The sequence below is a fragment of the Macaca nemestrina genome, chromosome 5, assembly GCF_043159975.1.
Source record: "Macaca nemestrina isolate mMacNem1 chromosome 5, mMacNem.hap1, whole genome shotgun sequence".
NCBI classification, from domain to species: Eukaryota; Metazoa; Chordata; class Mammalia; order Primates; family Cercopithecidae; genus Macaca; species Macaca nemestrina.
The window spans coordinates 131,946,031-131,966,323 of NC_092129.1; the positions used below are offsets into that span (position 1 = coordinate 131,946,031).

At 42.3% G+C, this 20,293-nt stretch overlaps 1 protein-coding gene across 3 annotated transcripts in view; it reads right to left on the reverse strand.

Moving 5' to 3' along the window:
• Positions 1 to 710: 710 nt before the first annotated feature.
• Positions 711 to 20,293, reverse strand: part of LOC105490880 (transcription factor AP-2 beta) — a 28,354-nt gene continuing 8,771 nt past the window's right edge. For 2 of the 3 annotated variants that reach the window (XM_011756852.3, XM_011756850.3), the window contains 5 exons: positions 19,292 to 19,352; positions 11,708 to 11,927; positions 9,873 to 9,991; positions 7,634 to 7,775; positions 711 to 4,840 (listed from right to left, as the gene is read on the reverse strand). In XM_011756852.3, coding sequence (XP_011755154.1) covers positions 4,540 to 4,840; positions 7,634 to 7,775; positions 9,873 to 9,991; positions 11,708 to 11,927; positions 19,292 to 19,352 — 843 coding nt within the window. In that variant the 3' untranslated portion in view covers positions 711 to 4,539. The remainder of the gene's footprint in view (positions 4,841 to 7,633; positions 7,776 to 9,872; positions 9,992 to 11,707; positions 11,928 to 19,291; positions 19,353 to 20,293) is intronic. The other variant, XR_011623662.1, reaches the window with a different exon arrangement.

Here is a 20,293-nt window from a genome sequence, read left to right on the forward strand (position 1 = left end):
CTCCTCGATTTGTAAAGGGCAAAATAAACCAAAAGATTCAGTTAACATTAGCTTTTATTGCAAATCTGGTTAGAAATAGGAGAGAAGAATGTAAATTTGGAATTTAAAAAATAAAAAACAGTTCCTAGTGAAAAAAGGGTGTTCATTTTTCTGAGAAGCAAAATTTATTGTATTTCTGTTGTAATGAAAACGCTGTGGGTGCTTCAATGAGAGGAGACAAAAAGAAAAAAGCTTCATGTTATACTTTTCCTCTGTCTGTAGAATTAAAAACATTGTCCACATTTAAGAAACTGAAGATGAAAACACAACAAAAACACAACAATCTTTTTATTTATGTAAATCAGATTAACACTGGACAATAAACCAATTTCTACCCATTACCATAACAGCTTGTTTATAAAGAACAGAAAAATTCAGATAGGATTCTACCTAGGGTCAAGCGGTTTTTTAACCACCCATTCACAGAGGTATAGATTCACAGATAAATAATCCCAAACTACTTGCTCGCCATATTTACACATTCCCATTAAATTAAGCATAAATAAATATATACAAACTTAACATGAATACCCTCTAGAGCTCTTCTCGTGAAGAGTCAATAGATTGATATTTCTTGATTGTGTGGCAAAAACAATGTTAGAGAATTAGAGACCAACTCAAAAGAGGAGTCGATTTTGGCATTTAAAGAAGGATAGTGTTCATTCTGTAAAAAAAAAAAAAAAAAAAAAAAAAATCGATACTTTTTTTTTTTAAGCCAGTAATTTCACATACATTGTCAAAGGTGGGGAAACGCTGTTTGGGCTCTTGAGGCAACATCAGATGGTTTAAGGTTATTTCCTTTCCACATAATGTATTACAAGTACAGGATATCAGATGTGATGACAAATTCTTTATAAACACTCTTAACTAGTAACGCATTGTAGCAGAGGAACAGTGTGTAGATAAGGTCGGGGTTTCGAGTTTTCCATTCGACCAAAGTTTTCATAGGATATGAAATAATTGCTTGAGAGAAAGTGGCTTCCTTGGCCAAAGAAAACAAAGCAGCCAGGTCTTTGAAAGCCTTTTCGGTTCTTTAAGTGGGGGTGGAGGAAGCTATGGGTGTGGAGGCCAGAAAGAAGGAAAGAAAATGCAAGGTAATTGGGGGTGTAGGAGTGAAGGTGGTGGAGAAAGGGGGGAGAAAGTTACTTTCTCACTCTGGGGGAGAAGTTAAAGATCTTTTTAGATGACGGAATCCTCACCCAAACAGGACATTTCTTGCTCCCCAGAGACCCACAATACGTGCAGGAGGCGGCAGGGTTGGGCAGAGAATGGTCTGGAGATATTTGGAACCTTAAAAAGAACTTGCGAAGTGGAAAGTGTGAAGGCAGCACTGCCACATCCTGACTCCTCCTGTCTTTCGCTATTTTGTTTTGGGACCAAGCGTTTAGGAGTGGGCACTCGACAGGGACCAAATGTCTGAAGAGTGAAGGGGTCAGAGGGAGAGCTGCAACTCACCTGTTTGGTTTGAAAACAAAGTTCAAAGGGGCTTGTCTTAAACGTTTCCCTTGACTTAAAAGGCAAACTCTTGCGTTAATCCTACTGTTTATTGATTTATAGGCCCAAGGAAACCAAATCTTTTAATAACTCAATTATCAGATAAACGTAGCGGGCCTGGCTAAGGAAAGCGAGGGGACCGGGGTCCTACATGAAAGGAGAAGTGAGGGAGGGAGAAGGGGTAGTGGGCTCACTCCACAAAACGGGGTCGGGGGCGCAAAAGGTTCTATCTCGCTGGAGCAAGGAGGAACATACAAATGAGGGCGCCTGGCAATGAAGGTAGCCTGCCTTGCCAAGTAAAACAATTCCCATCCCATCTCCCCGCTTTAGGATTGTGACGGTGGGGTGTTTCCGTACTGGCTGAGGTGGAGGAGGGGAAGCTTCGGATTCCTTGGATATTTCTAGGCCACTCTCCCTCCAGGAGCAGGCGCCCGGGGAGGCCGCTGGCAGCGCTGGGAGCCCTCCCCACCTGCAGCCCACCGGGCGCCACCCCATTACCTACTGGTGAATGGGGCTTTCTCGGTCGCCTTAGCCCTTAGGGTGAGACCGAGAGCGGGAAGGGCCCGCGCCGTCGGCAGCCCCTCCAGCGGCTGATTCTATGTCCTCAACACGACTGGGCGCCTGTGGCCCACAGGCTCTCAGGACCTGCACAGTAAGAGCAAGGCGCGTCCATCGCGTCTCTCGCACGTCACACGCGTGGGGCGCGTTGCCCTGCAAGGAAAGGAGACGATCGTTTTCAGTGTGGTCTCTCCTGGCCTTGTGCAATCAGAACACATCTAATGCGATCGGCCAGGCTCTAGGACGAAGGCGCAGGCCTCTGGACTGGGAAAAGAGAGTGACTACACTCTCCATAACATCTGATTCTTGGCCATTGTATTCCTCTCAACAGTTCTAGGGCTGGGCCCTGAAGATCAGAGGTGCCAAGCGAAGCTAGGGGTTGGAGAGGGGCTGCAGTGTGGCCCAAACAGTTGCTTGGGCCCTTTTGGTGACCTGAGACCAGTTTCCTAACTTCCCCTTCCTCTTTTAATAAAAATGGGCAAAGCTCTCAGCAGGTTCCTAAAACCCCAACCCAATCCCCACCCACCCAATCCCCACCCCCACCAAGGCAAACCGGGAGGGGAGCAAAACTGAGAGTCCTGGAGAATTGAGTGTGTCCTAACTATAAATCCTGCAGAACAACATCTATATCGTTATCTTCAAGGAGTATTGCAAAGATCCTGTCTACTTTGTTAAATAGGTGAGTGTATCTACACTGTATTTAGAGACGTCTCTCATTCACCCCTATTACGGGATAATTTCTCACTGCTTTTGGGGAGGTGCAGACAATGGATTCCAGATCTTATTTCATGATAATGCTAAGATGGAGCCCAAGAAAGGAGCTGGGCTGCCAGAAGTGAGAAATATTAAATGCATGAAACTTTATCCACTGGGAATAGTCCCAGTATATCCAGACGGTAAAAATCAAAGCTGAAATACATCTCCCTTCACTTTGCATTATTTTGCCATTATATGCCGAAACAAGTGCACGTCTGGGAGGGAAAAATGCCTCATTCATAAAGCATCTTGTAAGAAAGCAATTGTTACAGAAATGTGGGCGCTTGTGCCGCCCTCCTCCCCACGTCCACTCGCAAAGCTGCTGCTTTCCTCGCTTAAACAGCAATCACCAAAGAACCCAGGGAAATCAAATCAATTTTAAATGCAGGGCAATACTATTAGAATATAGGGCTCTAAGAATCTTTACTCTTTTCCCTTAAAATTCATTTTGCAGACGCCCTCCCCTGCCACCCCCATCGGAACTGGAGTGTTGAGGAATGTTAGCATGTAGATTCAAAGCTGCTTCCATCATGTTGGCCACTTTCTAAATTATTCCCTTTGAGCTTCTTTAAAGAAGTGCACCTGCAGAATTCTGACACACAGGCTTTGATTAAAAAGGGATCGGATTTTTTTTTTCTCTGTACCTTATAGATTGTGTAGGAAGCCCAAGTCCTCTTTGAAGAAGCTCATAAACCATGCGGGCAAAGCTTTGGAAAACAGAAGAGAATGAAATGGTACATACCCCTCCGAAGGAATTACATACTAATCAACGTATTCATATTGTGTGTGTGTGTGTTTTACTATAGTTCATAAAATTAGTAGATGACACAAATATAACAAATGTGAGATTCTCTCTATGCAGATGCTGTCAAAGCTGGGAGCTAGTAACATTTCTGAAAGGAAGTGATGATGAGTCTGAATCAACTTATTGGTCCGGATTTTCCTCAGCCGCCAGAACCTGCTCGGCCGGCTTGCACCAAAAACTGCAGCCTCCGCCTGGTCTCCGCAGGCCTCCCGCCCCGCCCTCGCCCTCCCTAATTATGCAAGCGGCAGGGGAGCCGGGCCCGGTGAGTTAAGATCGCAGGGCGGGGGAGGGGGGGGTGTACCGAGAGGACTGAAACAACGCAAAAGGGCCAACCACACTCATTTTCATCCCAGAAGATTCCCGTAACAACGTGAGGAAGGGAGGATAAGGGTGGCTGGAAGAGGGGTGAAGTGAGATGGAGGGCGGGCACTGCGAGAGAGTTTCCTAAAAATATATTTAAAATTAAAAAGTTCGTGCGTCTCAGTCAACCAGCTCTCAAAGCATTGACACCAACGTTTCTCCGATTTTCTTCCAATAAGTTAGCGTTTTCTCATGTTTAGTCTTATGTTTATTTTCCAAAGGGAAGGGGAAATCATAGTTTTCTTTTATTATCAGTATTACTAAGCTCGAAAGAACCGAAGTGGAAAATCCGGACGGTTGTCTCCAAGTGTATCTTGAAATAGACACTGAGAACCGATATTGTTGCTCCGTTGTACGCCTCAGTTTTTTTTTTAAGTTATTTAGCTTTTTTAAAATTTTGATTGTATGTGTATTCTACCTAATATAATTCTTCCAAAGCCAATCCAACATTTTAAAGCTAAAATTAAATTTTTGTCTGTTTTTCCTTTTGTATTTAAAACATTTTTCCTTCTTTTTTTAAAAATTTTTCATTTCCTGTGTTTCTCCTCCTTGTCGCCAGTTTTACTACCTGGGCCTTCCCCAGACGTGTGCCTGTTACTGGTGGTGTTGTTCAAGAACATCTTGTCCATGCCTTTGAGCGCCTCGGTGAGATAGTTCTGCAGGGCCGTGAGCGCGGCGCAAATGGCCGGGGCGCCGAAGCCGTGCGTGATGAGGCTGAAGTGCGTGAGGCAGCTCTGGATCCCCGGCTCCAGGATGGGGCTGGGTCGGCTGTTCCCGATCGGTGTCCGGTCCTGCGCCAGCAGATCCGTAAATTCTTTACAAAGTTGCCTGCAAAGGGGTGGGCGAGGCACAGAAAATCACCCTCAGTGTCGTTGTCATTGGCATTAGAAAGGAGACGCTCATACAAGCCCAGAGGCGCCGGGTCACCGAAGAGCGAGGCTAATGTGGGCGATTCCGCTCTGTTTCCTTTCCCAGCGCTCTCTCTTCTCGAGCAGCTGGGACTGAAAGGAAAGCGGGGGTGGGGAGGTAATGCACCCCTTCCACCCCAAAGCCTTGCCTTCCCCCGACTTCAGCCTTTTTCCCTTCCATTCCAGGACCGCATGGACTCTGCTTTGGGACATTCGCTAGGCTTTAGCGGTTGATTTTGAATACTTCATAATGTTGAGCTCTTACCTGGCATTTCTTTTGAGCTATTTCCCCCGCGTCCCTCCCACCTCTCCAACCTCTTGGTGATCAGGCGCAAAAAGCCCTGAAAGATTTAGGCCCCTCGGCCACAAGCCTGTCCCAGGCACTGAAGCAGATTGCTGGAGCCTTCCATGGCCCAGGGCAAGAAACTGTTTATTCTAGAGAATGCTGATTCCATTCAAAGCAAAAACCTGTTTACCTGCAGTATTGGGGGAGGGAGGTAGTTTCTGCCTTCCCCCTTTTCTTTCTTCTAAGTGTAGGCTACTGAAAATCTTTGTATAACCGGACTTTTCAATATAAAGGGATTCCCATATAGTTTAAATAAAACTTAAAGGTAGGCTGTTAAGACACTAGGGAGAATAGATTTTTATTTGTTGAAGGTTTTTATTTCCTCAAGCCACCTACAATTTAGAGGAATCTCCCAGCCTTAGAAAGTCTGCGTTCCTATCAATGGATTGAGCTTATTTGAGAAATTTTAATATAGGAGCTGGATGGGATGGTTTTAGCCCTGAAGGTCAAATGGCTGGCAGGCAGACACACAGCATCCCAAAGGCCACAGCTTTTCACAGATGGGCAGATTTCTCATGTCCACCTGCCTCTACCCAGCCTATGGGTCTGTGGGGTTTAGAAAAAAACAAACCCACAGCACTCCAGTCCTAGACCTCCAATGGGTTGGCCTGACAGATACCTGGCCACACCTGGCCTAGCCAACAGGTAAACAGGGCAGGTGATTGGACTCAAAGAACCCTGAGGCATCCTTTCCTAGGGTGCTGCCACTTTGGGATAGTGGCTAAATCTGATGAGGAATACCACCCAGTCACAGCAGCTAAACAGTTGCTGGTTTTAAGGCAGGTGGATAGAGAACACTAACAGGCACCCTCCATTCTCCCTTTGAAATACACACATACATCCTCACAACCAGGAAGAAATAGATAAGAGTTCTAACCAAAGTGGGGCAGTTTTTAAGCTCTTAAGAGGTACACCTTAGAAACACCTGTGGGGTTCAAACACACACTCCCAGGCTCCCACCTCCAGTAATTCCAATTTAGAAGATTTGAGGATAGCCCCATACAGAAATATCTTGAAAAAGCTCGCCAGCTAATTCCGATACCCCAGGGTCAGAAGTGCTGGCCTAAGAGAAGCCACAGTGCTTGGACAGGGGGCAGTTAGATGCATACCTTAGGGAAATGAGAGTCATGTGTGGGTCCTATCTGATTTATACAGTTTGGTTTTATTTTTTTCCCTAAAATACCCTTCCTCTTTTATAAAGCACAACTGATTCCCCCACCCCACCCCCCACCCCCAACACACACACCAGACACCAGCACAAGGGGTAGGAGGGCAATCTACTGACAAATATCTATTATATTGCTGGTTGATACAGCAGATGAAAACCTTTTAAAAAGAGGGTGGATGCCAGGTTTTGATCATTGGGAGAGATGGGTAAAGTCTTTCCTTAAGTTTGTACTCATTACCAAAGTGCCAAAAAAGATATTCTGAACTGGGGAGAACAAATGCTTACAGTCAAACATTTTAAATCTTCAAAGCCCAAACCAGAGTCTGTAAGCAATTAAAGTTCTGGGACATTAATATTTTTTGACCCTGCGGAAAGGGGCAATCAAATTCCAATCACGTCTCAAAAACATCTGGACAAATTTGAGCAAATGATTTTTCAGCCTTCCATATATTTCTTTAAATTACGCTGTCAACGGGACAAACCGCGTCCTCGAGCACTAAATAAATGAGCGCCGCTGTTTGGGCCGCGGCTGCAAGAGAAACGTGCAGGCGCACGCAGTGCCGCCCACTGCAGGCCTGAGCCGGCCATAAAACACCAACAATATGACACCGAAGCCAAAGACAGGAGTAAATCAAATAAATAGAAAACCCACTGTAAAAGTTCAAATGAGCTCTAGACCTAAATTTAGCCAGAGATTTACTATTTTCCCCTCTGGAGTTGTAGTAAATTTTACAAGTCTGTGGAAGATGACAAACAGCAACGTTGGAAACGGAGTAATTAGAGCTCTGTGTAGAGATGGGTACACGTGGGTTTTATAGACACCCTGAGCGAGCACACATGGCTATGTGGCTACGACAGGGAGATAGATGTGAAACCCAGGCAGAAATATGCACCTTCGGATCCAGGGAAGAGCTGGAACAAGAACTACTCAGAAAAGATCTGCCTGACATTCCCAGAGAGATAAAAGAGAATTGTAAGAAGCCTAGATTCAGATTAACAAAGCCATTTTCCCCAGAGAGAAGAGACCTGAGACAAACCTGTAGCCCATCAACTCTGCCCACCTTGCTTGCCACAGACTGCAAATGCTACTTCTAGACAACCCTCTGGATTCTTTCTCTGCCCCTCCCCACCACCTACTCCAAAGTCGGGTGGCCCAGCCAGCTGGGAGTGAGATGAGGGCCCAGAGTCTAATCACTCACTTGGTGGCCAACAGCATATTCTTTCGGGAGTGCAGATCACTCGGGTCTGTGTGCTGCCGGTTCAAATACTCAGAGACGGCTTTGGCGGGAAACTCTGTTTCGCAAATGTACCCAAAATCCCGAGCTAAGTGAACAGCTTCTCCTGAAAAAGACAGCAGTGAAGGTAACATTCAGCGCCCAGGCCCTAAATATCCCAGGGCAGGAGACATTCCCTTGTCAACTTTGTTAGTATTTCCAGAGAAGGCCAGCTGTTGGAGCCAAAAGCAAAGGTGAGAGATGCCTAAAGAAAAAAACGATTCTTAAGCTGTAATTAAAATTGGTGGGACCAACTTTGCTCCTGCCCCTTTTTCCTGCCTCTCCCTGAGCCAAGTCCTAGGTAGACATCCCCTGAATAGCTAAGGGGTCTCCTACATCCCACTCTTTTTGTCTTAAGGGAAACGTGCCGATAAATTCAAGAACCACCTTACAACTGAATCTGGACATTTGGCTGGACATTTAAGCCAGATCCCTCTTTCTTTTTAAAGTATCTGTTACACTTGCTTTAAATAAAACTTAAAAGTCACCATCATCTTGCTACAATTGTATTACAACAAATATATAAAAACAAGCCTATGTGTATAGATGTCCACATATATTAAAGACTATATGTAAAATGTATATGGAAAGAGTATTTCTATCTGCAATGAAATAATAATTCTCCTTGTCACTTTTCCTGCTAGTCAAGTTTCAGGTTTCCCCACTTCAGAGGTTCCTGTCATCATCCTCCTACTTCAGGACTTTTCACTGCACAAAGATGACACAGCAGCTACAGAAAACTGGGGTATCTAAGGTATTACTCAGCTTATGCGAAAGCCCCTTTCAAGTAAAGCATTATTACCCTTTAAAACACAGCCTGTTGGGGTTCAAGGAAAGATCCCAAACATGAAAAACAGATATGTTGAAATACACCATAGACCCCATAGCTACATTATTTTTAAAGAGGATGACTTACTTTTAATCATTATTATCATCATAATAACAAAAGACTTCCAGCATGGTGCTTACAAGGAGTCACAAAACTAAAAACTGGCAAACAAATATTGGAATTTTAGTGGGGTTTCCAGTTTCCTCCCTTCTCCACTAAAATCCCTCTCTTGAGCTAAGGTTACCTTGATTGCTTTTCAAAATGAGGACTATGATATTAGCAATTCCCTGAAGGGTAAAATGTGAAACTTCCAGGCTGAGAGTCAATCACTAGTAAGTGTGGTCTGGAAATTCAGTGACTCCTCCCTCTGGAGGGTGTTCAGGCCAAGCAACTTTGCCTTAAAAATGGCCAAGTATAAGGCCTATAACTATAATTATTAATGGTTGCTACTTAAATATTTTAATATTCCATCTTGTAAATACCAACTCTCTACAGAAGCGTCATAATATTGCACCCATACAAATGGAATTAAAACACAAGACCTACAAGCTAGATGCTAGAGAAAATTCTGCATCTTCCTCCATTAGGACCATCTGACTATATTTCATATTACTTTCCACAAATTTAACTGCAGATCCTCTTGTTCTAGACTGTGTAGATGATTTTGTTTATTACATACCATCAATATCATCCTGAAACCCAAACTGATGAGCAAATTATAAGGTGCTTATTGTAATTATCACCCTTTAATTCACAACTGATGAATCTACATTGAAGATAACACCGGACTCCCCTACATATTTCCTCACCCCTCCTCCCCAATGATAGCTAGGGGAAGCCCTAGCTATCATTGACCTTACTAAGCTATCAATATTTCAATAACAATATGTCCCAGGTAATCTGCAGATTTGGCCCTAGGAGTGACAAAAGTTTTTAAATAACCATTAGGGGTCATGAATGCAATGTGTTTTCTACTACTGACAATTCAAATCTGGCAAGGTGAAGGGGTATAGACTGAATTATTGCTTAAAGAGTTACTCTTGCAAGAGTTCACATAGAGGATGTCCTGCACATGGCAGCAGGAGTGACCCCTGCTTTGGTTTGGAGGCTGGACCTGAGCACTTTTCAGAGCACTTCCCTTGTCCTCTCTACAGCTGCTGGCTTCCTCTAACTAAAAGGACCTTTGAACCTCTCTCAAGCAGACGCTTGACATCCAGCTCATAAGAGCACAACAATCACAATGATTTCCACTTAATCATGAAATGTGTAAAATGTCAGCCTCCAGCCGACAGTTAAGCTCAGCCACTTCGTGAAATGGCCACACGTCTTGCTTACCTTCCACCAGGGAGGTGAGTAACGTGACATTTGCTGCTTTGCGCCTGCCCGCGGGTAAATTCAAACCGATTTTTTCTAGCCTTTCTCGCAAAGATCTCCCCCCATTTTTCGATTTGGCTCTGAAATTGCAAGAATTAACATTCTGATTAACCTTAGAGTGTTCCTGAAACAAAGTTTAGACTTAGCAATCTAAAGCCCAGCGGAGCTTGAAGAGGTTTTAACTTGAGGTTAGCACATTTTTCCCCCTTCCTTTTGGTTATTTGCTGATAGTTTGCTGAGGTTTGCTTAATTTCTGCAATACAGAGCGTTTTTTTTTAAACTGAGTTTTCTTTTTTTATCTTGTAAGAAAATTAAAAAAAAAAAAAAAAGGATACCAGATGGGAATAATTAGGTGTAGGTTATGGGTCTAGAGAAAGTAGAAGCTGCACATGCACGCACGTGCATGTTGCTCCCTTGTCAAGGAGTCAGTGAGGTGAGCAGAAACTGGGCAAGCATAACCTTGCTGAAAAGAGGGAAAGAGCCAGGTGGCTCAGAGAGGGGAGCACGCTTACTGCAACAGGTGGGCTTTGTGAGGAAGGGGTCAAGAGTTGCTGTATATGGTGTTATGTTAAAAGGAAAGGGCAGACTGAAATATGAAATGGTGATGATCATAATAACAGTAAGGCTAACATTTTTGGAAGTGTAGTTATGTGATAAGCACTTTATATTGATTATTTTACTTCATCTCAGCAAGTTTATATACACAGGCTTAATGTTCAGGGGTGATTGAAAACTTCCACACTCTGAGGCTCAACACACTCACTTGAAAACTGAATCAAAGGAGGTCAGAGCAAGAGGATTCAAAATGAGAAAGTTCCTGGGTCACACTCTTAATTTCCCCCAAGATTCTCCTTGTATGTGCTAAAGTATGGACAAAAGTACAAGTAAAAATCCTCAGTTACTATAATCTCTTTTGCTGTACATACAGTCACTTTTAGGAAAGAAAAGGACTGTCAACCCCCAAAACGGGTTATCTTAGAAAGTTTTGCCTCAGACAAAGTCACTTTCATATCAGGGACACTGCCAAAGTGTTCAGGCATTGGCAGGGACTTTAAGGGAGGCATTACATCTTAACATAAAAGCCACATTCTCTCCCATTTCCATGAGGAGGAGTCGGTCTCTGGGCTATGGAATACTGTGAAGCACCTGAATGGCTCCAAGGAATACCTATAAATACTTCTAAAGTGGTATTATTGCTATTACTGGTGGTGGTGTTATTGAAGGAGGGATATCAGAAATTTAGAAAAAGAGTTTATTAAACTGGGTTACGGTGCATCAGCAGGTTGAAAGACCAATTTCACTGGGTGCCAACTGCATTTAAAACAAGCAAAAGAGAAAGAGTACCCTGGAGGTATGAAGAGAGTTGCTTCATGAAACTTATGGGTTTTTTTAATGGGGGGTAAGGGGAGATGTTAGTTCCGCGTTGTACTCAGGCTAGAGAATGCCCCCTGAGATGTCCTAGGGGTGAGAGGGAGAGAGGCGCCAGGCGCAGGGCCAGGAAAGTGAAATATTTCCAGGGCGGCAAAATCTGCGGTAGAACGTGGCTGCGCGGGCAGGCCTGGGCGCAAGGGCACCAGAGTTTGTGGGCGAGCGTGGCGGCCACGGATCCTCGCAAGCGCGGCGGGCCACCTGGTTGCTAGGCAACCGCGTCAGCCGGCAGATTGGGTTTTGCTGGAACCTTCTCCTCCCTGTCCAATAAAAACTGGTGTTTTTTTTTTGTTTTTCGTTTTCGTTTTGTTTTGTTTTGTTGGGTTTTTTTTTTTTTTTTTTTTTTTTTTTTTTGGTGGTGGGGTTACCTTCTGAGGACTCCGCCTAGGAGAGATGCATTGAGGCATTCGGGGGGCGACAGCCGTCTCTGAACTTCTCCCACAGTTACTTTGTACTTCGAAGTTGAACTGAGCAGAGACAAACGGCCTGGAACGGAGCAAAACACCTCGCCGGTGTTGACAGACATGCCTCCCAGGAAGCCATCTTTATTCATCATTAGAGAAGTCACCGATTTGGGAGGAACCGGAACTAGAAAGAGAGAAAAATTGCCATAAAGGTGACAAAGTCTCGATCCTGGTGACAGGCTGATAGAATAAGTCTCTGTGTGAGGCCACTGGACAGACACCAAGTGGAAAGCTGAGGGAGGAAGTGTTTGTTCCAGTGGGGCTGCAGTGTGTTCAGAGGGCTGTAAGACGGCAAAAAGAGACGGCAAAGCCATACCTCCTCTGGAAACTTACGTCGTGTGTAGACATATGAGTGTCATTTGCTACAGTCCTGCTCACTACACAAATCAAGAAATCAAACAATCCAGAGTTTGGACTGTGCTGTGAACCATGCAAATCCTATTCCATCGTGTGCTAACTCTGTGACCTTAGACACCTGATTGACTCTCTCTGAACCTCCTCAGTTTCCTTGTCTGTCTCCTGAAGATAATAATGCCTATCTCATTTGGTGCTGAAGTCTGATGGTGATTATCACCATGCAGTGATAGAAAATGGTAATTCCAATGGAAACCCCTTCCTCCTTTCCTATTGGACCCAGATCTATGGTCATCACTAGAAAGGATAATGAGGGTGGACCCCATCAGATACTATGCCCAAGAACAGACAAATAATACCATTGAGCTGGGGAGTTGGGCCCAAAAGAGCTGCTCATCTCTTTAAAGTGGGCCCCATTCTTCCCTACATAATAACAACAGATTCATTTAGAAAGGAACCCAAATGCTCATCTTCAGTGAAAGCAATTCTGCAGTGACATGAATTTTGTTTACAAATTAAAGCACCGGCTGGTGATTGTTTGGAGCAGTTATGATTTACAACAGGTGCCCTGATCAATCAACCAATCACTCTAATTCATATGAGCGGCGGTCTTGCCTTGCCCCAGTTGTTTCATTTCGGCAAGTAATTGATAACAAACCGCACTCAAGGTATGTTTTATGCAGAAGTTAATAAGAGTTGACAGCTGGTTGCCACTGCTACCCTGGCGCATTCAGCCTCTCCAGCCTGTATTTCTGCTTAATTGTGTTTCAGTGTCATCTGCATGTCAGAAAGAGGCTAGGCTCAGTGGAACCAGAAGGCTGGGAATGAGGAACAGTCAACCTCCCAGTTCCCTGGCAGTATTGCCCCTTGGACTTCACTGCTTAAGCCCATTTTCTTTATGTAGGTTTTACAGGCCCCTGAACAGGTGACTATACCTCCTGACTTTCCCTGTAACTTTGCTTCTTCCACTGGGATATGACGCTTCCAAATCTTCATGGTATTTGTTGATCACCAGTCCAAAAAATCTATGGAAACATGCATCTAGTGTGGAAAAAAAGAGGTTTCCAACACTACCATTTAATAAAGTCTATCTCACTCTGTAATTGTGTGGGGGAAAGATATGCTGGTTCTATCATCTGGAGCCTAGAACCCTATATATCAAACAAGATGCATAACCTCCCTTCTATGGAACAGACTAACCAATACTGAGTATTTCTCTAACAGTTTATTCTCTCTACCACAGATTCCAGTATACAAACCTCCATAGTTGTTTAGAGACTCCTAAAAGCCAGGTTGGTCCCAAATCTTTTATTTACTATGAATTTCATTAGATCCTTTATAAACACCTTGTGGAAAAAAGCTTTATTACAGGAGTGGATGAGGAGACTAAAGCCTTCCCTGGTAGGCATTTTAGGATCTATAGATCTGTCCACAGAGCCCAAGACCTTGTCCCAGATGGATGAATGATGTTGGCAACAGAGTAAATATTCTGCACTGTCATGGGGTGGGGACAGGGGATATAGAGAGGTTTCTTCTTTTTGATTTCCCTCATTTTCTCATCAGTGAATCTGCTTCCCATTTAAGAATGAATCAATGAAAAGTTGAAGTGTGAATGGTAATCAAATTTGAGTAAAATGTGAACTTAAAGTCACTTAATAGGTGATTGGTGGGGGCATCTGTCTTATTCTTCACAACAGTGCTGATTTCCATAATTCAGACTCATAGTGAAGGCATTATAAACAAATAATTGACAATCATGGGAATTAGCATTATGAAAACTTGGAAAAGTTCATTTTCCAAAATATAGATGACCCTTTGTAATTTTAACATGGTGTGAATTATAGAAATAAATTATATAAAAATCTCACCTCGATACTCAGCAACATATTTATCTCTAAATACTATTTAGAATTTTTTTTAAATAACAACAACCAACTCCACTAAGCTGAAAGTACCAAATTCAGTTCCTGCTTCCTACAGTGGATAACCAAATACCCACTGAGGATTGGACTCTTACCTGCTTCTCCCCATCCCAGAAGCTAAACCTCTGGAAAAGCTGGGCCTTTTAAAGAAATGTTATAAACCACCCTGTAATTTCACTATTGTTAATTGCCTGATTCACCTGACAAGAGCTATTTCCTTTGGGGAATGTATATTGCTCCCTGCCATGGGTTGAATACCTTTCTGCATATACATTATCACCTGCATATCCCCAATCCAATCAGCTTCTGTTAGTGCACTGCCCTCTCTGGGAAGGGTTTTTTTTTTTTGCTCCCTGCAGTCAAAGCATGGACAATGTCAGAAGATGTGCTTTGGACTATATTTCCATTTTCTAATTTAAGTATCACAATTGTGTTCCTAGCCTCCTAGCCTCATGTTCTAAACCTCTCTCCTTAGTATTGGTCCCCTAGACTAGATCTGACACATTTCTTGTCCCAGCTTTCCTTTAGGTCCATAACTCCATCATCAACTACTTTCCCTTCCACTTTCACACCTGCTTAGCTCACCTGATTAACCCCATATTTTATTTTCTTTGTCTTTTCCCTTCTGCTTTCTTCTAGTTTATCAATAAACCCAGCGCTCAACAGGGCCCAGTTGATTTGTTAGTAATTATGAGCACACTGTTCCTGCTCATGGAACCCAGAGATGACTGAGATAGGTTTAAAGCGACAGCAGGAAATAGTAAGGAAATGGGGCATGGCGAAACTCAGCATGAAGCTTTCAGTTCTTTACATGTTTACAATTTTCTGTGCATATATTAAAAGTATTTTTTTTCCTCTTCAGTTCCCAGTTGGGTGTCAAGCCCAAGTTCTGGATGTAACACCCACAAAACTCATTTCCCCCCATTTTTTGCTGCATTATGTTGGGGAGAAGTAAAAAATGGCTAAAAGCAGATCAATATTTCATTAACATGGTTGGAGTTTTAGTTAAGAGAGAGGAAAGAAAAATGATTAGAGAAAATTTTATTCATTAGTGGACTATAGCTCTTTAGAAGAGCTAAAATGTTAATAGGCTAGCTTTTATTCTCTACTCTTTAAACTTAAGCGTGAAATTATAGTTTTGAGACTTTTGTGTTTGATTGGATCTGCTGGTGAGGAGAAGGGAAGAAATGGCCCTATCTTATAGATTCATGGGGTAAGTCCCTCCGAAAGGCACTCTTGACCTAAAGATGTAAATGATGCTGGAAACAACCAGGAGGCTTAGCATTGATTCAAAGTGGCCCCTGAAAGTTAGCACTCTTTCTCTCCAGCAGAGCACCCTTTCCTCACATTTGAACACTTTCTCATGTACCTGAGCATAAAATTTTATTCCACAGCTATAGCGTGTGTGTAAGTGTGCGGACTGGAATTGTGGAAAGAAAAATAATTTCCACAAATAAAGCAGGGATATTAAAAAACTCAAACATCCAGTATTGGCATCTTGTAGGGACAGAGTCTAAAAGGCTAAGAGGCTGGAAACTGAGTTGGGTCTCATCACTTACATGGTGTATAGGACCACGAGAAAGTCATTTATTGTCTCTCTCAGTTTCAGCACTTGGAGTGTTGAAGAAGAATGTCTAATCTGCCTGACTTTGAAAGAGTGGCTGCAGTGTTTCTCAGGGTCTCTAGTTGATAAATAGCTATTGGGATCCAAGTCCACCCTGGAAACGTGAACTTTTTCCTTTTGAGAGGAAACTCATACCATTCAGAAACTCTGACAGACTCTCAGAGCATTTTACCTTCTAGGTCAGAAGAATCCCAACAGAATCAATTGTAACAGAAATTTGGCAATTTCTTTACTTCCCATGAAAGAAAATCCACACCAATCAAAGTGTTTATGTGGGGAAGGGGCCAGAACTAACGGGAAAAAAAGTGGAAGAGAATGGAGGTTGAACTGAAACTAACCAAACAGGATATCCCTAAGACCAATGAAAATGCCCCACAGTCACAACATTTGAACCTTGGATTCCAGCCACGCTAGCCTTTCCAAGAAATCCCAGCATATTTTCTGCTGTCTAAGGTGTTAAACAGATTGCACAGTGGCCTCTGATTGCACCAAAAACTTTTTTCTTAAAGTTTAGGTGAGCCTTTTTCTGAGTTAAGCAATATGATGGTGGCAGTGATGATTTTTATTAGCTGGGTACACCCTCTTCCTCCCCCCAGATTTCTAATCTCAATGGAACTGAGAGTTAAGAATGATTTTTTAATGTCTCGTTGGATTTTTAGACTGTTTATGTACCGAATCCTTCTCATTATTACTTTATTGATTGCTCATTGACCAGCCCCCTTCAAATCGTATTAACCACCCTCTGCCGGTTTAGATTAGGAGAGTTTAAAAAGCACCTTTCATTACTCTCCCCCTCACCCCCACCCCCACCCCCCCGCCCACTTCTGCCATGGAGTTGAGACTAGGCAGCTTAATGGGAGCTCTAATGGGGCAGCTAAGAGGAGAGGGGCCACGGTCCCTGCCGATTGCATTAATAGCTCAAAGGGGGCCAATACAGAAAATTAGCCGTAAACGAGCTCTGGAGATCTTCAAATGAAAGAGCCATTTATCACGCTGGCTACCTTCACTCCACTCGTTTGCTCTCTCTACTGGGAACAACTCATTTCCTCTTAACTAAATTACTTCAGAAATGTCAGCTAAGCCCAGATAGCAAACATAACAAGAGAGGGAGCCCATAATCTATGGGGTGATATAAACACAGGTGAAAAATTAGACTGGTTAAATTTTAGAAGGGGCCTTGCCATAATTGGAGAAAGAGATATAGAGATAGAAATATGTATCATTTATGCCTAAGTCTTCCAGCTTCATAAACACAGGGTCAGAGACCCCCAAACCTAGACCACTTGCCAATCTTTTATTAATGAGGTAGCATTTTTTTTATCTGCCTAAAAGCCCATTAGAAAATATATTAAGAAACTATGCCTTCTTCCAGGTGCTGAAATGTGGAATGTTTAGTTCACAAAACTTTCTCACCTCTTTTACAGAATTAATCTCTTGGAAACATCTCTCATAATTGGGGAGATGATGAGCAAAGACAGGAGCCTAGGGTGCAGGGAAGGGGCCAATGAACCCACCACAACTTTAAGTGGCTTATAGTGAGTTAGAAAAGTAAATCAACCTTGTATTCTTGTTTTGCCTATGGCTCTCTAAAGAAAAAAATGACGTTAGGATCTTTTCTTAATGTAATAAAGCAAATATGTCAAATATTAAATAATGGAATTGACCTACCATTTCATCATATTCATACCACACCCCCGAATCAATTAAAGTAACTGGGATGCTACTTAAATATTTTAAGCTGCACATTTTTTAAAAATCTGCACATTTGGGAGGACATAAAATGTACTCTTGTGTTTCCAAAAACAGAGCCATCAACTTTAGTCGTCATTCTCCTTTTCTTATTCCTGGAGACAACCTTGCACATCGATATTCACATTTCACTGACAAACATATACAAGCTCTGAAACCAAAGCATCCCACATCTAAGAATATCTCCAGCTCTGTTTTGCTAGGCAAGCTAAGTTACAAATATTTTTATTGGACCGGCTATGAATAACATTTCTGATTGGTCATCTGTTGGGCATGTTCCCCTACCAGCCCAAATGATGTTGCTAGGATACAGAACACTGAGCTAAGTGGTTCTAGCTTTCCATGAAAAGGGCGGAGGAACTAAAACAAACCAAAAAAAGCCAATGGAGAAGCTCCTCCCCGACCCCACCCTAATCAACCTGCAATTAACAGAAAGAAGAGACCCAAGAGAAAATGGGAAAAGTGAGCTGTCAGCACAGTTGCGAATTTAAGCACCGAGCCTAGGTATCCTAGCAAACCCAAAAGCTGGCATTAAAAGCCAAAACAATATTATTTAAAGACAGAGAGAGAGATGTTTGAAGCAACCATTAAAATAAATAGTTTTTCCCCAAACCTTACTATACTTCGGGATATTCATTCCAAGGCCCAATGGCATCTTTAGTACAGCTTCCCCCAGCTACCTTTCAAAGCTACTCTTCCTGCCTTTGTAAAAGAAGACAATTTAGAATACCTCACCCTGTTTGGAATCCTTATTCCACAACCCTCCTACTATCCCATTTGAGTCTGGATGAATTACTTCCCAAAGCATTTTTTCTTTTAATTGTTTTTGTTGAATGTCAAGTGGCTCAAGTGAATCATAAATGATTGAAAGCTGGGGATTGTTGACACTAAATATAGGGACAGAATTTCTCCAGCATCCATAAGAACCGGTTACAGTATTAAAATTGTATCTTCAAATGCCAGTTCCTGTGATAATTAAAGATTGCCCTGTTTACACATTTAAGCTCCTAAATGTGTGGCATGTGAGTGACATTCAGGCCTTTCAGCATCTACACTAATCGCCAGAAATTCTCTCAGTGACTGTCAGAGAAGAGGAGAAAAAAATTAAGCAGCTGCAATACAATACGCCCAAAATGAGTTATTGTAATTACATTTAATTAGTTTAATTAGTTAATTATTTTGCTTACAGCTGTACAAGAGACTGCAAACATTTGTTAATATCACATGCCCTTTAACAGTATGGGGTGATTCCACAGTCACACTAAATCATGAATGCATATGTAGGAAGATTTAGAAATGTGCATAGGCTGTCTCAGCTTCTCAGGATGCGCATATTTAGCAACACATTTGGCACAATGAAAAAATAAATAAATAAAAAACAACATATAAAACATAGAGAACTGGGAACAAAATTACCACCAAAAAATCAAATACAAAACGAAGAAAGAGCTGTCTCAATAACGTAGGATTTAACTCAGCAAACTCCAGTTATCATTGAAATAATTGTAGCACCTTCTTGAAACCAGTGTTTACCAGCCAATTCCACACATGATAATAGCTCAATTATTTAAGATGTATCGAGAATGGCTACCAAACATGCCATAAGAAAAATTGCAACAGTCTGTCTCACTCATCTGAGTTTGTGTCTGAGGTTTTCATTCTCCCTTGCCCAACTTCCATCTTCCCAACATGCCCTTTCCCTTAGTCTGACAGCCATTGTCCTATGATTGTGAACATTTATGTCTTGTCAAATAATGACTTCCCCCAAAGTGAAAACTCATCATAAAGACATTAATGCACGAGAAAACTTTGCTTACTTTTGGGGGGAATAATCCATACCTTTTTTAATGACAGACTGGTCCAATAGATTCATGCCGCTGTTATTGGCATCTTCAACTGACTGTGAATATAAAAACATCACTATTCAAATTGACTGGATATTAAATAATTGTACACATAAATCATGTTATTCCAAACTGGAACTTCTGTTATTTCCATTTATATTAATTCACAAAGGGCTGTTTTATTATTATTATTACCTCCAAATCGACATAGAAATGAAATTTACTCAAATTATAAATTTTTCCAATGGAAGAAGTGGAGAAAGAAAACTTTGAGAGACATCTGGGATGCAACATTGGTTTAGTTATTATATAAAACATAGATATTAGACAGATAAACCTTTATATTATTTGCTCTTATGAATCGTAAAAATTTGGCAACAGCTGACAGATTTTCACCAATATTAGTAAGAGCAATTTGTGTTTTCCATTCTATCCCAGTGCATCTTAACCCCAGAGCCATTTTACAAATACATAATAGTTTACATTATGGGATTTTAATTAAAGTCTGAGCAATTTGGAATGGAATGCAAACAGCAACACATAGGAACATGTTTGCAAGCCTCTAGGACTGCACACCCATTACAGTCCATACACGTTCCTGTAGACTATGAGCTTCTTGCTGCACAATGACAATCTCTTGGAGGAACCTTCACAATTTACCCTTCCTCCCAGCCCTGCTGATGCTGCTTCCCAGCAAGGAGCACACCTGCTATGAAGGCAGTAACTACAGACAAGCAGACACACACAAAGGTCTAGATCCTCCCAGTCAGTGCCTAGGTAATTGCAAGGAATGTTCATCTTCCGTGCCACAGTTTCATTCCAGAGAAGGAAAGTTTTAACTCTGAGCACTGGTAGCACTTCTGAGAGGAAATAGCTGTTGGAGCAAGTTTCTTACTGTCAGAATACACATGAACAGTTCTGGCTGTGCATTCCAGGGCGTCCAAAAGCAGTGAGTTCCCTTTCTCTCCCACCAAGAAAATAAATACTAAGTCTTTCT